Here is a 14,794-nt window from a genome sequence, read left to right as displayed (position 1 = left end):
GGCGTGTATCTTCGGTAGTTTGCAGCTCCGCTCAGCCAGAAAAAGCCATCATCTGGCAAGAGTTGCCTTGCCGTTCGTTTTCTTATCTTCTGTGAGGCAATAAAGCAGGTCATGCCAAAACCTATCTTTAGCTACATAGTGCATGTTCATGGAATGCTCCATTGTCTTCTAAATCCTCTGGCTGCGGCCTGGATGGCTGGGGTGTTACAGTGTGATCTCTGCGTCGGTAAGCATCTGCCCAGGGTTACACTTTGCAGTGGGGAGTATGGGCTCTGCAGGAAAAGCTCAACCCTGGAGAGTTAGGGAGACAGGAGGCTCAGTTCTCAGCTTCGTTCCTTTGTAGCGATCTCTTAACTTCTCTGTGGGTCCGTTTACCCAAGAGTAGATAGGGGTCCTGCCTGCTCCTTCTGTGTCTGGAGATTGTTGATGGGTCCAGATTCCTTTAAGCCATATATAGTGCTACAGAAGTCTCCTCAGAAAAAGGTTCTTCTGGTTTCTTGAAATTCAGCTGGTATACTCGCTCCAGGAGAGCTGGAAACCTCCGGCAGTGATCTGTAAGGATCATGTCATCCAGCTTTGGGAACGAGCTTAATGCAAGCGCAGCCTGGTGAAGAAGTCCAACAATTGTCAGGGAATTGAATTTCCATGCCTTAAGCTTGTTAGGAAAGAGCATAGGAGTCCACACTCCTCAAAGATTCCCTGTGCTAGAGGGCAAGTATTTCCCCAGCAGTGTACCCATCCAAGGGCAGAGTATGAGCATCTCTAATACTGTCAGTTTAATAAATCTTTGATCAAAGTAAAAAAAATATTCTTTGCTCACTTATTAGTATGGAGAATTAAACATATTTCCCTGATGTCTCAAAATCTGTTTTCCAGAAATGAAAGATTTAGCGAATAGGTAAAGAACCTTCCAGATCACGTATACAGAAATGCAGACGAAGGGATAGCTAAGGCAACTATTTGACTATAAAATATACGTGTGCACAGAGGCGTAGAAGGCAGGGTTTCTTAAAGAGTTGACTGAGCTTTAGAACTTTTGATCATTAAAGTGAACAGAACAGGACAAACAAGAATAGCAAAAATACCTGTCAAGGAGAATGAAAGTTGTTTCTTCTAAGCTCTTAGATCTTGGTGTCGCCTCCATAACCTTCAAAGGAAGAGTCTTATCCCCTCTCCCATTTCTCCTCTCCATGTCCACAGCAGTGGGCTCTTACACGCCTTGCCGGGAGGAGAGACCCGGCTCCTCACACTCATCTCTCAGAGATACTCCACTTTAGCTTAAAAGCACCTGAACCGGGGGTGCCTGAGTGGCTCAGTGGGTTAAAGCCTCTGCCTTCAGCTCAGGTCATGATCCCAGGGTCCTGGGATGGAGGCCCGCATCAGGGTCTCTGCTCAGCAGGGAGCCTGCTTCTTCCTCTCTCTCTGCTCACCTCTCTGCCTGCTTATGATCTGTTAAATAAATAAAATCTTCAAAAAAAAAAGCACCTGAACCCCCGAGCTAGCAGTTGGGCTGTGCTGGCAGGAACCTGAATTAACAGACTGACACAAGTGAAGTGTGTTTCTTTCTCTTGTGAATGTCTGAGCAAGTGGGGTGTCTCACGAAGGGGTCAAGGTTCCAGGCTTCTCCTCTCTTGCCATTTCTCCATCCACACTGTCCAAGATGGCAGACCACCACCACGCCATGTCAGGTGGAAAAAAGGGGAGACAGAGAAGGTGAAGACACGCCTTTTCCCTGTAAGGACATGACCCGGAGTGGCACTCAGTTTTGACTGGCTGGAAACTTACTTAGTCACATGAAAGGAAAGTTGGAATATGCGGCCCTGATTTGGGGTATCCATGTACCCACTAAAAATTAGGGTGTTCCGCTACTGTGAAAGAGAAGGTTAAAAGGATATACTGAAAGAGAACTATTAGTGTTCCACTCTAGCAGCTATAAACTTTATTTCATTTGGTAAGTCACACCATGAGAAAGTTTAATTTTACAGTTGCCTTTTGTAAGTTTGATGTTACTGGAAAATGACATGGAATTTCAAAACGATTTAATTATGTTTTTTTAAACCTGGCTTTGACCAACCTGGCACTTTTCAGCTTTCCAACCTTCTCTCCCCGTAAACAAACCCACCCTCTACCCCCAGAATGCCACCACTGCCAATTATAACTCCCACTAGTGGCCGCTGTTGTCCCCATGTGTCTTGGGGAAGGAGACATCTGTCTTTTCAGGTTGGTGTCCATGCCATTTCCCAATCATTCATTGCAAGGCCAAGGTGGTGAGCAGAGCTGGCAGCCTTTATAGGGCTGGGAGGCGGTCTCCCTGGAGGGAGACCCTGCCAGGGGCAGAAGTCACCAGGGTAGCCAGGAACACAGATGCCTGTTCTTGGTGGCAGCATTGCACAGACACAGCGAACTACTGTGCCAGCCCTAAGGATTTTTATTTTGAACCTTTTTACCCTTGAGGTATGAAATGAGGATTAGAGAATTTGTTGCATATTGGTTTTCAGGATTTATGAGTACGAACAAAAGAGAATTCACACTCTGATCCTTATGCAAAGAAAAAAAAAGCAGACATTCTTTCATTTGGGAGAAACATAAAGGAGTATTCAAAAAAATGTTTGAATAAAGCCCTTTGTAGCTTTCTATGGCATACATGAATATTTATAACATTTAGGAGGTAGACTAGCAATGGATTAGAGGATAATATGCTGGCTGGCTGCCACTATCCCAGGCTGCATAAAGCATGCTGATAGCCACACTTGCTACTGTATTAGGAGGTTGGTTCTATTTCAGACATACCCATATTTAGGTGTATTTATTTATGAACATTATTTTAAGATAGTCATTTTATTTGGAATGAGAAGCATGGGGCAAAGCTTCTACACTCCTGGAAACATTAGCAGAAGCTAATTCATTGAGGAAAGAGAAATGCTTTGAATCCTTTTATTTCTGTGTCACTAATTATGGCATTACATAATTAGCAACGATATGTTTTCTATCACCAATAATATTATTATAAGATCTGTGGAGAAAGCACTAGGCCTATATCAAGCTATGGAAAAAAGAATCTCCAAGTAACAACTGAAATGTTCAAATACATCCAATTCTCAGAACTTTTCACACAATAGAAATCTATAAGAGGACTTGAAAGTTTATTTCTTTATCTAGACCTCACAAACTGGGCTAAATGCGATTTTCCAAAAGATAGGTTTCATAGCAAAGCAATCTGTGTTGACTGTTCGGGCAAAGGATTTCACCAGGAAATATAAAGAAATCCAATAAATAATCCTTGGCCTTTTGGAGATTATATATAGTTAAGAAGGTAAAAGCATAAAGACATGAAATATTAAAAGAAAAAAAAGATCTAAGAACTAGTTCACAATAGTAATAAAAGAGATATCCAAAAGCAAAATGCCAGGAGAGGTAACTTCATACAGCTATATCAGGAGGAAAACAAAACCATGTTAAATACAATAACATAATACAATCAAATCCAGACTTGTTACTCTGAGCACCATACAGCCTCACCTCACTCTTCATATCCTCTGTACTCAGTCCAAGTTGGCAAGACCAACCTTCTTTCTTTTTTTTTTTTTCCTGCCTCAGGGCCTTTGCACTAGCTGTTACCTTTGCCTGAAACTGTCTCCCTGCTAGTCTTCACCTGTCTGACTCTTTCTCATCACTCAGGTCTCTGCTCATGTGTCCCCTCCTCCGAGTGGTCTTTCCTGACTATCCTTCAAACATTCTTCTCTCTCCCACACCCAGCATTCTCAGACAGATAACCTTGCCCTGGCAGCTGGTTTCATAATCTGAGACAACCTTCACTTGCCTCTTCATTGTCTGTCTTCCCCACTAGAATGTAAGTGTCCTGGACCAGGTATTTATCTGTTTTGTTCACTGGTATTTCTCCAGCTCCTAAAAAGGTGTCTGGCACGTTGTAAACATGCAAGAAGCACTTGTTGAATAAAAGAATAACCCTATCCTATTTCAGTGTTGGACCTAGTGAGATAGGACAATACACTGAAGCATTTGTTTCCTTCTGAAACATTTTTAAAGGATTTTATATAGGGTCACCTGGGTGGTGCAGCTGGTTAAGCATCTGCCTTCACCTCAGGTCATGATCCCAAGGTCCTGGGATTGAGTCCTGCATCAGGCTCCCTACTCAGTGGGGAGATGTTTCTCCTTCCCCCTACTTTTACACTCTTGCTCACTCTCTCTCTCTCTCCCTTTCAAATAAATACATTAAATTCTTAAAAAAAAAAATAAAATAAAGGACTTTGTAGAACAAAGATTTTATCCAGAAATGTTTTCTATTTTATTAGAAAATTTGATTAAGCAGAATGTCCCAGGCATTTTGCATTATTGACAGTTTCTGCAAGAGGACTCCCTTAGCCTTCTGTTCCAGCGTGGACATTCTTCTTCTCCCCTGCTCTCTGTGGCACTGTGTCCACGCTTCACCATCCTTTCCTGAATGCAGAGATGCATGTGCAATACTCTGCATGTGCCTGGACAGGCCCCTGAGCCACGAGGTCCTGTGGCTGGGAAATGTACAATGTATCACAAGCATCATGTACATTTCATGTGTGTGTCTGTATGTCGCATACCTCTTGGATAGAAAAATCGGTAGCCAGGGAATGGGGCTCAGGGCTCTTCCTCTGTACACCACCGAGGCTGGCTGAGCTCCTGGGCCTTTTTGTCTTCTACTTCTGGTCCTTACTGTGCCCTTAATTTCTCTCGTGGACATGATCTTTGTATGTGAGAACTATATACATTTCTAGATCTTGTGGAAAAAAAACTCCTGTCCAAAATATATGAGGATCTGAGTAAAATAACCAGGTGATATAGGTGTGGTTTTACACATGCTCGGCAAGGAATAAATGACGGAGATTCTTTATTTGATAACGCACAGATGGGGGCAGAGTCAAATCAGTAGGGACAGAAATAAGAAAAGAAGAGGCAGTGTGGGAAACAGGAAGAACACGGTTGGCAAAGATCTAAGGGGAAGAGAAGGAAAGACAAAATCTGCTCAGGGTAGGCATTTAGAAGAGGCCTGAAGTCCAGGAGCGGCTTCTCAAAGGCCTCAGAGCAGAGAGGCAGCCTGGCCTCAGAAGAGGGAGGCTGTTCTGGAAGCTGTCTCTGTGTGGGAGGGAGGTCAAGAAAGTGTAACAGGGCAAGATGGCATTGCCTGCAGGGCCTGCTGGTCTGAACTTGGAAAGAGACATGAAAGTCTGCTCCTCTTCAGGGACAGGAGAGCTAAGGGTCTGGACAGAGGTGGCCAGAGAAGCTGGAGACAGCTGTAAAGGCCTGCCGGGCTCTCGGCTTATCTGGACAGGCGTGAAGGTATAAGTTGGCCAGCTCACTCCTGCGGGCTGGAAGCCTCCTGAGAGGTAAAAAGGGAGGCCCAGTCCCAAGGGCCCAGCCTGAGATGAAGCCCCTCCGACCCTTCATCGGGTTCAAGGGGAATAACTTACGGAGCTGGAGGGAAATTTGTGCTTGGGACCATAGCCTCAAGGCCTCTTGTCTATGCCAGGCTGGACGGCAGACAGCCCCTTCCTTGGACAGACTCTTTGCCTGTAAGCCTGACCCCCAAGAAGGACATTTCCTTCCGACTTGCTCTGTTTTCAGCTAACAAAATAAACACACGAGGGTAGGTACAGAGCCCTTCACTTGCCACCTGCTTTTCCTTCCTGAGCTTCCCTCTGTGAGTTCACGTCCAGAGGGAGAGGTGTCAGCCTTCGTTTGGGCTCGTCTCCCAGCCTCGTGGGTGAAGAACTGCGTGAACATATTAATTTGTGCAAATAAACCCCAAAGAAAAATGGTGGCTGTGTGCAATTTAAAACCTTTTCCATGGTTCTGACTGCGGACTGCTTTCTTGGTGAGAGGGCCCAAGCTGGCCATTGGCAGAGCAGAATCTAAGGTGGTGATTCCCAGTAGGGGGTGGGGGGAGCCCATGGAAGTCCTGTCCGGTGTAGAGAGTGGGGTTCACACTGCCCCACTGGCTCAGAGCGCCTTCTAAAAGGAGCGAATTCTCCTTGCTTGGCCCCCGGCTTTCAAACTGCTGTTCTCATAAGCCTGTTGCTAAAGGGCGTGTGTCATAAACCTCAGGTTTGCTGAGATGGGGAAAAAAGATGAGAAGCTTTGCCTTGGAGTAATCGAGTATTTTCTCACTGGCCCGGCCCCACTGCAAAGCTGACTGGCCTGTTCCAGGCAGGCCAACCGGCTCAGGCACGATCGTGAAACCTAGGGTGTAATCTTTGGCTTCATCCCTGCCGCAGCCGTTGGATAACAAAGCCTGTGTCTCTTTAAACTTCGTTTCTGCCAACCTTAACTGAGAACACGGGCAAATACGTGGCTGTCCGCCGTCAAAAACAACATGTAAGGCTTAAGTCCCTGAAGGACTGAAAGACTCTTAACTAGATAAATGCAGAATCCTCCACTGTGGTCCAAGAAAGCAAGTGCACGGCAACAGAGAGGGAAGCTGGGTCCAAACAGCAGCTCATGAAACAGGCTCGAGGTTTAATTCGCTAGTACTTCGACAATGCCAGCAATGTGACTTTTTTTACATTGTGGACTCAGATATATAGCCTCATCCAGACCAGGGCAGGAAGATAATCATTCTTCTGTTATCTGCTTTGCTTAATCTAGGGCACGATGCTAGAGGCTGCCCTAAAGAGACCCACAACTGTCAAATTGTTAAACTGAAAATTGTTAAAGAAATTGGGAATGTTTAGACCAAACCAGAATAGACCTGGGGGCAGAGGGGTGAGGAGATGTCCACAATGGCTGTCTTTAAGTGTTTGAAGAACTGTCCTAATAAGGAAGAACTAAATGGGGCACCTGGTGGCTCAGGTGGTTAAGCTTCTGCCTTGAACTCAGGTCATGATCCCAGGGTCCTGGCAGTCCCACATAAGGCTCGCAGCTCAGTGGGGAGTCTGTTTCTTTAAAAAACAAAACAAAACGAAAAGAACAGGAGGAACTAAATGTGCTTGTTGTGGCTCCAGAGCTCACAACTGGGATCAGTGGGTGAAAAGCAAAGGGAGACCAGCTTTGACTCAGAATGATAAAGAAATTTCTAATAGTCAAGAGATGTATAAAAATGAAGGTGGCTGTCCTGGCAGGAATGAGTCCCTCTCAGTGGATGGGTCGAAACAGCTGGAAGCTGATGTTGCTAGGCAGGCTCTGAAAGGGATTGTGTACCTTGCAGACACCTGAAGAAGGGACCTCTGAAGCCTCTTTCATGGGGGGTGGTGGGGGGGTGCTTGTAGGTGCAGTGGTTAGCAGCTTACCGCAGGGGTCCATGGGTGCAAAAGTGGGTGGAGTTAGTGTCCAGGTAACCCTTCTCCAGCCTTGCAAAAGCCTTCTGCAGGTGTGCGTCCCCTGGGATGCCAGCGGGGTTCACGCATGCTTGTTGCACCATTGCCAGGGTTTACGGGGGGCAGCGTGACCATGCAGACCTCACAAAAGAAAACCACGGGCCTCATTGCAAAAGCCAGATTTGGATTTCAAACTTAGATTGAAGTTACCTTTGAGGACAATTAAAAAGGAAACGTCAAAATTAAAACCATTGTTAAAATTAATCAAAGATTTAGAAAGGTAGAATGAACTCCAGAGCTGGAAATTACTGATTTAAACAATTGTTCTCACATTTTAAACCGCATAATGAGCTAAAAAAGATGAAGCCTCAGAGTATAGCTGTAAAGAGTAGTCTAAAACCAAAGTCAGAATGAAATGTTTTAGCTTTCAAAACTAAAAAGCAGAACAATTACTCCCTGCAAAATGGTATAGGAAGAGGTTTCTGACCCCTGCTAATTGTTTTATTATTCTTCAGAGGGGCACACTGGCAGCCTTTCCCGGGGTTTTCGGTAATTACACTCCATTCAATATCTGAAGAATTACAATAATTCTACGCAGAATATACTTGTGCCCTTCGGATGCAAAGCCGAGAGAAGTGAAAAAACAACTTAAAGTAAATTAGCAGGGAAATTATCATGATTCCTGTTTATTTCAGGGCTCCATATATCAGAGGCTAATTATACATTGTATGTTACATTTTCTTAGAGGTATTTGTATTTCTCGTGCTGATCAACGGACACGCTGGTTTCTAGGGCCCTTTATGAAAACGAAGTTCCAACTTTTCCAACTGCCTCTTTGTGTGTGAGAAATGATCCAGTGCAGACATGTGGCACCCAATGTTCCCAGAGTCCTCAGAGCAGTTGGATTCAGCAGAACACTTAGAATGCTAAGTGTTCACATGTACGTCCTTCAGAAGCTTCCACTCTTCTGTGAATTTCTTTTCCTGCCAAGCAAGCTGGGGTTTTTGCTTGTTTGTTTGTTTTTACCCATAGAGAAGCTTTCTCGAAGTCATTTTCTATACTTTGGCAAGCCAAGGGCCCATGAGAGACAAAAGCAAAGACTGGAATTACATAGCCACTCAGAGATAAGAAAATCTCTTTTCCTGGCTGGAGCCTTATCAATTTTCTGCTGGTGTTAGAATTAATCCACCATCTCTGCTGGACCCCCTTTAGAGTCTGAACAGCAAAGGGGTCCTGAGACAATACACAGAGCCTGGGGGGCCCAGCTGCCGTTAAAATATCCCGAGCGAGAAATGTACATCCTAGCTGAGAAATGGTGCGTGGGTCTCACCGATGTTTTTCCTCATGTAACTGCCTTTCCTATTTTTTCCTCCTTTTTCCTTTTGTCTTAAACTAAGTTAAGTGTAGTGTAAAAAAATTCGCTTATAAGTTTTTATGGCAACCAAAACATCAAGAAACTAAGAGGATCACTTAATGACAAAATTTAAAATAAATTTTAATTAATTAATTAATTAAATTATGATCTGTTCATAAGATCGAATACCAACTCATTTTTTTAATGTTTTAAAACACATGTGGCATGGAAAACAGTCACAATGCCAAAATTTCTATCAAAACAGAAAGATGTATGTACACTACAACTTAAGTTTTCTGAAAAAGATGCTTTTACATATTTATTTTAAAACATTAGAAAGAGGGGTGCCTGGGTGGCTCTGTGGGTTAAAGCCTCTGCCTTCGGCTCAGGTCATGATCTCAGGGTCCTGGGGTGGAGCCCTGAATTGGGATCTCTGCTTGACAGGGAGCCTGCTTCCTCCTTTCTCTCTGCCTGCCTCTCTGCCTACTTGTGAACTCTGTCTGTCAAATAAATAAATAAAATCTTTTTAAAAATAAATAAATAAAGCATTAGAAAGAAATGTACCAAAATGTAAATGAGGTGATAACCTAAGTGATTTTTACTTTGCTCTTAATGTTTTCTGCATTTTCTCATTTTCTAAAATGTTCATGAGGAAGTGTGACAGTCAGAAAGGAGGAAAAAAAAAAAAGGAAGGAAGGAGGGAGGAAATCAAATAATGAAGATTAACATTAAAGCACACACACTTCCGGGGTGCCTGGGTGGCTCAGTGGGTTAAGCCCCTGCCTTCAGCTCAGGTCATGATCCCAGGGTCCTGAGACCGAGCCCCACATCGGGCTCTCTGCTCAGTAGGGAGCCTGCTTCCCCCCACCCTGCCTGCCTCTGCCTACTTGTGATCTCTGTCTTTCAAATAAATAAATAAAATCTTAAAAAAAAAAAAAAGCACACACTTCCTGCTGGCAGATTAGAAGGGTCGGTGATGCACAGTGTTTACCAAAATGTGTAGGTAGAATAGTCTGATTGTATTCAGTCAGTAGAATCTAATACCTCATTACAGAGTCCTGTTTACTGGGAGGAGGAAAAGCTAGCCCTTTTCCCCATCTCGGATAGTTACAAATTCTCTGACAAAAGTTCACCATGACCTTGGGAAGGGATGGTGAAAACTAGGCCTGAGGGGTAAGTCTCAGAGACAACAGGCTGATGTTTATGTCAGAGGCACAAGCGAACAGCTGGATGAGAATTATGTTGTGAGGATTCTTCCTGTGGGAAGCACCTTGCTTATGTGACTGTAGGTCCCTCTTTCAAGTCATTAAACCGGTTCTACGTCAGCCAGTGACCTCCAGATAGCCAGTGTCTCAGAACAGGCTTTTTTTCATGGTCCCAGGTATTCCTGCGATAGATAATGGCTTGTTTTCTTTTATGGATTATATGCTAACCTTTTCTGCATTTCACTTCTTTTTTTCTTTATTCTTTCTAGCGCATGATTGCAAATACTGCCAGAACAGTGAGATACTGCAGGAGCCAAGCTTTCAGTAAGTTAAATGCTGCTGTGTGCCATAATCTTGATCTGGGTGATCGAGTCCTTTTTAATGAGGCTATGGAGATATTCTAGAAGTCTGGACGATATCTGATCTTGTCAGGGACACTTTGGACCATGAATGCCCATGAGATAGGGGCCTTGCGTTGAAGGACTTTCTAGTTGTAAAACCTGAAACTAACCCTAGGAATATTGTTTTATGAATGAACTTCAAGAGAATAAATGTGCTTTTTCTGGTGTGGCTAGAGACAGCTAAGACACCATTGCCAACAAATCCCGCCTCAAACCAACTGTGTTTATGACTCACTGCTTGATGTTGAGAAATTCACATCAATTTCTGATGACTCAGCTCTGTCGTTTATAAACCGGGAAAGATATTATTTATTGTCTCTTGGGATGTTGCAAGAACGCATTTATATGTATAACTTGTTTGCAAAAGGCCCCATAGCAGGAATTCATTATTATATTTCTAGTATTCCCAGGTGAATTTAAGATGTTCCTCCTAAATCTGAACATATGGCACCATAACTGGTACCATACAGTGCTTTAATATAAAACTATGACTACTAATAAACAGCGATCTTGAAGTGGTGGGGATTAAGTTGCATCACAGCACCAGATCATCCTGCCAGACCAGCGCTACCGTCTCCTGGGCTGGGACTTGGGGTGGGGTGGAGCTTCGGGTCCCTCCAGCTGGGCTGGGAGTCAGAAGGCCGCCCCTATAAAGTTCTTTGCTAAATTCATTGTATGAGTCACTTGAAGTCATTTGGCTTATTAAGCCAACGTGATAATTTGAGATGGACGTGCTGTGGGGCTTACCTCCCCCCCTCCCGCCAATCAAGTAAACCTTGTTCTAAGAGACTAGAAGTTTCTCAGCTTACGAATCTGAGCTATCTTTACCCTTCCTAGCCCAGGACTGGCCCAAACTGAGGGTTGGCTAACACAGGATGCCAGACCTGCTAAATGTTCATTTGTTAATGTATAAAGGAGGAAAAACCTAGGAAGAATAATCTTAACTCAGGGAACAAGTAGACCTTTAAAATTCTTATTCAAGTGGTCATGCTTCCTCTTCCTTCCAAAGTGAGAATAGTCTTGTACATCAGCAACTATCGCTGTGTGGATTCTAGAATTAGAGTGTCTCACATCTCTTCACCTAGTAATTTACGGTCTGTGTAAAGACATGGTCTTTCAAGCTGTTATACAAGTGAATATGAGAAAATCTAGGTGATGTCAGTTTACAACGAGACCCATGAATCCAGGGCCCTTCAGGAGGTCCAGGAAGGTCCTGAAATTAAACACAAAGTTTTTGTGCCTGCGAGGGTTTGTAGCCTTGAGGAGATTCTTAGTGGTTTCTTAGAGCAGAAGAGCTGCTGTAGACTATGTTTTGTTCCATAAGCCTCTTGGGAAGTACAGCCTACATTCTCCTCCATCTCCTAGAGAAGTCGGGGGGGGTGGTTGGGGAATTACATAGCTCTCCGTAAAGATGCCCACTGCATTGGTTGAAGTTATCAGGAACTGCTGGTAAACAGCAGCTGCTCAGCGCTGAAGTCAACAGTCTATAGATAAAGCTATAGGAATAGATGCGTAAACATTGTGGGAATATGTACAATGTAATTACAGTATATTGTACATGGAGAGTACACTGCCAGGGAAAAGCGAGGAATTAAACACTGTGGTATTATTTATATGTGATAATTATACTGATGAGTTTTTTCTTAGAGTGAGTAGGGGCCTTTGTAACTTTGCTCTGCTTTTCTGTGTTCAGACCTGCACCCCTATCCTCCACTCCTGATGCAGATGGCATTCCAACTGTCTCTGAGAGTGATGCGTGGATCTAAGCAGAGCAGATGGACTGCAGAAGGCAGTGGGTTAGGAGGGGAAGAACCCTGGCGGGGAGGCTAGACTCCAGCTCGGTCACTCCCAGTGTCCTTCTAGATGACAGCCCCATGCTGCTGATGCATCTGTGGGGCAAGGTGGCCCAGAGCCCGGAGCACAGGTGCTGGGTCTAACCCGAGCATCTTCCCCCCTCTTGTCTGGAAATAATGTCACCATTGTGAAATGAAGAGATTTCCCAGGAAAAGAAATCCAGATCGCTCATTTCTCTAGAAAAGTAGGAAGATGGGGCAACTCCGGGGGGTGCACTCCTCGGGGAGCTGAGGAGTCCCTTCCAAAGGGAGCCGTGGTTCCAGTTCCCCACCATCAGAATTGGCTTTCCTCCTTCACGTAGATTCTCTGCAGAACGCTCTGGGCCCCTGATGCTTCTTTCAGCCTGGTTTTAGAGAAAGCTGTTAACTTCCGAACTACCCGGCTCCCATGCGGGAGAGGGGGAGTGGATGAGAATAGAACAGTAACTGGGATTTCAGAACAGGTCGAATCAGGGAATCGAAGGTCTAGCGGACCTTGTGTTTTCAGCCCGCGTGCGCAGCCTCAAAACGCACACGTGGGTGCAGGAGTGCTGCATGCCAGACTCCAGTAACGAGGAGAGTGGGACTTGCTAATCTCACTGGCTTGTTTCAGTTCCACCAGGGAGTTCAGCGCTTTTGCTAGGGGCTTATGAACACCATGTCTTCTTGCCATCAGCCCTCATCCTGTATCAAAGGGGGCAGAGAGCTGAGTGTGAGACACAGGTGGGACGGAAAGAGGAAGCAATTTTAATGTATAACCGATGTAGAGCCATCAAGTGACGCTCTCACTTTTATTTGGTGCCATTTTTTTTTTTTTAACAACATGCAGTACAAAGGAAAATGATCAAATAGGTGATTCCAGGGAAGGAAAGGGTGAGAGAGAGGAGATGGACATCTATTTCAGTGAATATGGTATGTTGAAAGATTGCAATGGAACCTTGGAATCCACGATAACTGTAATAAGTAATTGGAGGAAACAGAGCTGTGTCTTACATGCATATATTACGCAATGCCAATTTGCTCTTTTCTCCTTCAACAGACCCCGATGCAGCACAAGCTAGTAAGAACCATCAGGATGTCCGGAGTTATGTACGGCAATTAAATGTGATTGACAACCAGAGAACTTTATCACAGATGTCACACAGATTAGAGCCTCGTCGACCATAGACATTTAAAGTGCCCAGAACAATGGTTTGCCTCCAGTCCACAGTTTTTCAAAAATGCCATTTATGCTACTACTGACTGTCTTGTCACTAGAAAATTCTACAAAACAAGCAGACACGCAGCCTGAGACATCTCAGGGCTGTGGCTTACCAGCGTCCTGACAAGAGAAGAAATTCTTTGACTTGCATAAAATGTTCGCACTCTAGCTTAGGACCCTCCAATTTGTGGTGACCCTATTTTATTTCCAATTGTGCCATCCTCTTTGCTGAAACATAAATTAAGTCCCACACGAAGAGCTTGGTGGGAATACCATTGTCAAGAGACATAGCAAGTCCCTGATGGTTCTCCTCAGAGAATTGGCAGGGGAGATACGCTACAAATAGGGTTTACGTGACTACGTCTGTGGTGGTCTAGTTTCACAATTTTTAATCTCAACACCTTGATTTGGAGCATGAGGTTGGAAGGTGTTGAAGAATCATGTAAATCAAAATCATAAGCTGTATTCTAGCATCTTCATAGTCTTACCTCTGAAGGAGTTAAACCCCACCACACTACTATAAAACATTATGGCTATTTATGTAATTTAGGGAGGACTGGTCTGTAATTTCTGAATGATATCTAGAATAATATTTATGTTTACAATGTAACTTTTTTAAACTTACAAGTCAGGATTACATACATAAGAATTCCACTAAGAAACTCCAAGGTTCTAAAAATTGCCAGCGTTAAAATAAAAAAAAGAAAGAACATTTCAAAAGAGCACAATATGCACAAAACATTTTTCAAAATTAAAATATTTTCCTGGGCATTAAAAACCTTTACTATTGGCTAATTATTATTACTTATTTAAAAAAAAACACATATTTTCTGGACTTAAATGTTATTACAAATATCTTAATTTTCAGCAATTGTTTTGCACTTTCAAATAGATTGTAAATAGTTCACTCAATCAATGGTATAGAGTTATTTATTTGCTATATAATAGATATTGTGCCAAATGATTACTTTTTATTTATTTTATTTAGTATGTAATTTTGGAGTACATTTTTTCCTCTTTTCACAATTAGGCTACATTTAATGTGTAGGAATTGTATGTATGTATATCTTCTGTAAATAACAGCTAGTATCTTCATTAAATATAATTGTTGACAAGAAAAGGTTGTGTTATTCTTGATTCTTGTAATATGGAAAGGGTAACCTTTTGGTATGGGGGGGTCCCAGCTTTTTTTAATTGAAATAAAATTCAGATACTATAAAAATCAACCTTTTAGAGAGCAAAATGCAGTGGCTTTTAGTATATTCACAAGGTTGTTCAACCATCATCACTAATTCTAGAACATTCTCCACATTCCTGAGAAAAAAACCCATATCCATTAGCAAACACACCTCACTCTCCTCTTCCCCCAGTCTTGGGAAACCACTGTCTGCTTCCTGTCTCTGTAGATTTACCTATTGTGGACATTTTGTATAAATGGAATTATATAATATGTGGCCTTATATGTCGGATTTCTTTCACTTGGCATAGCATTTTCAG

At 43.3% G+C, this 14,794-nt stretch overlaps 1 protein-coding gene across 8 annotated transcripts in view; it reads left to right on the top strand.

Moving 5' to 3' along the window:
* The window catches only part of RAPGEF4 (Rap guanine nucleotide exchange factor 4), a 291,346-nt gene extending 276,929 nt beyond the window's left edge, over nt 1–14,417 (top strand). For all 8 annotated transcript variants that reach the window (XM_082689572.1, XM_082689567.1, XM_082689568.1 and 5 more), the window contains 2 exons: nt 10,133–10,187; nt 13,136–14,417. In XM_082689572.1, coding sequence (XP_082545698.1) covers nt 10,133–10,187; nt 13,136–13,263 — 183 coding nt within the window. In that variant the 3' untranslated portion in view covers nt 13,264–14,417. The remainder of the gene's footprint in view (nt 1–10,132; nt 10,188–13,135) is intronic.
* The last annotated feature ends 377 nt before the right edge of the window (nt 14,418–14,794 follow it).

This window comes from Mustela nivalis (assembly GCF_964662115.1).
Source record: "Mustela nivalis genome assembly, chromosome: 11".
Taxonomy (NCBI): domain Eukaryota; kingdom Metazoa; phylum Chordata; class Mammalia; order Carnivora; family Mustelidae; genus Mustela; species Mustela nivalis.
Note: the sequence above shows the minus strand (reverse complement) of the source record. Positions and strands in the feature narration are given on the sequence as shown.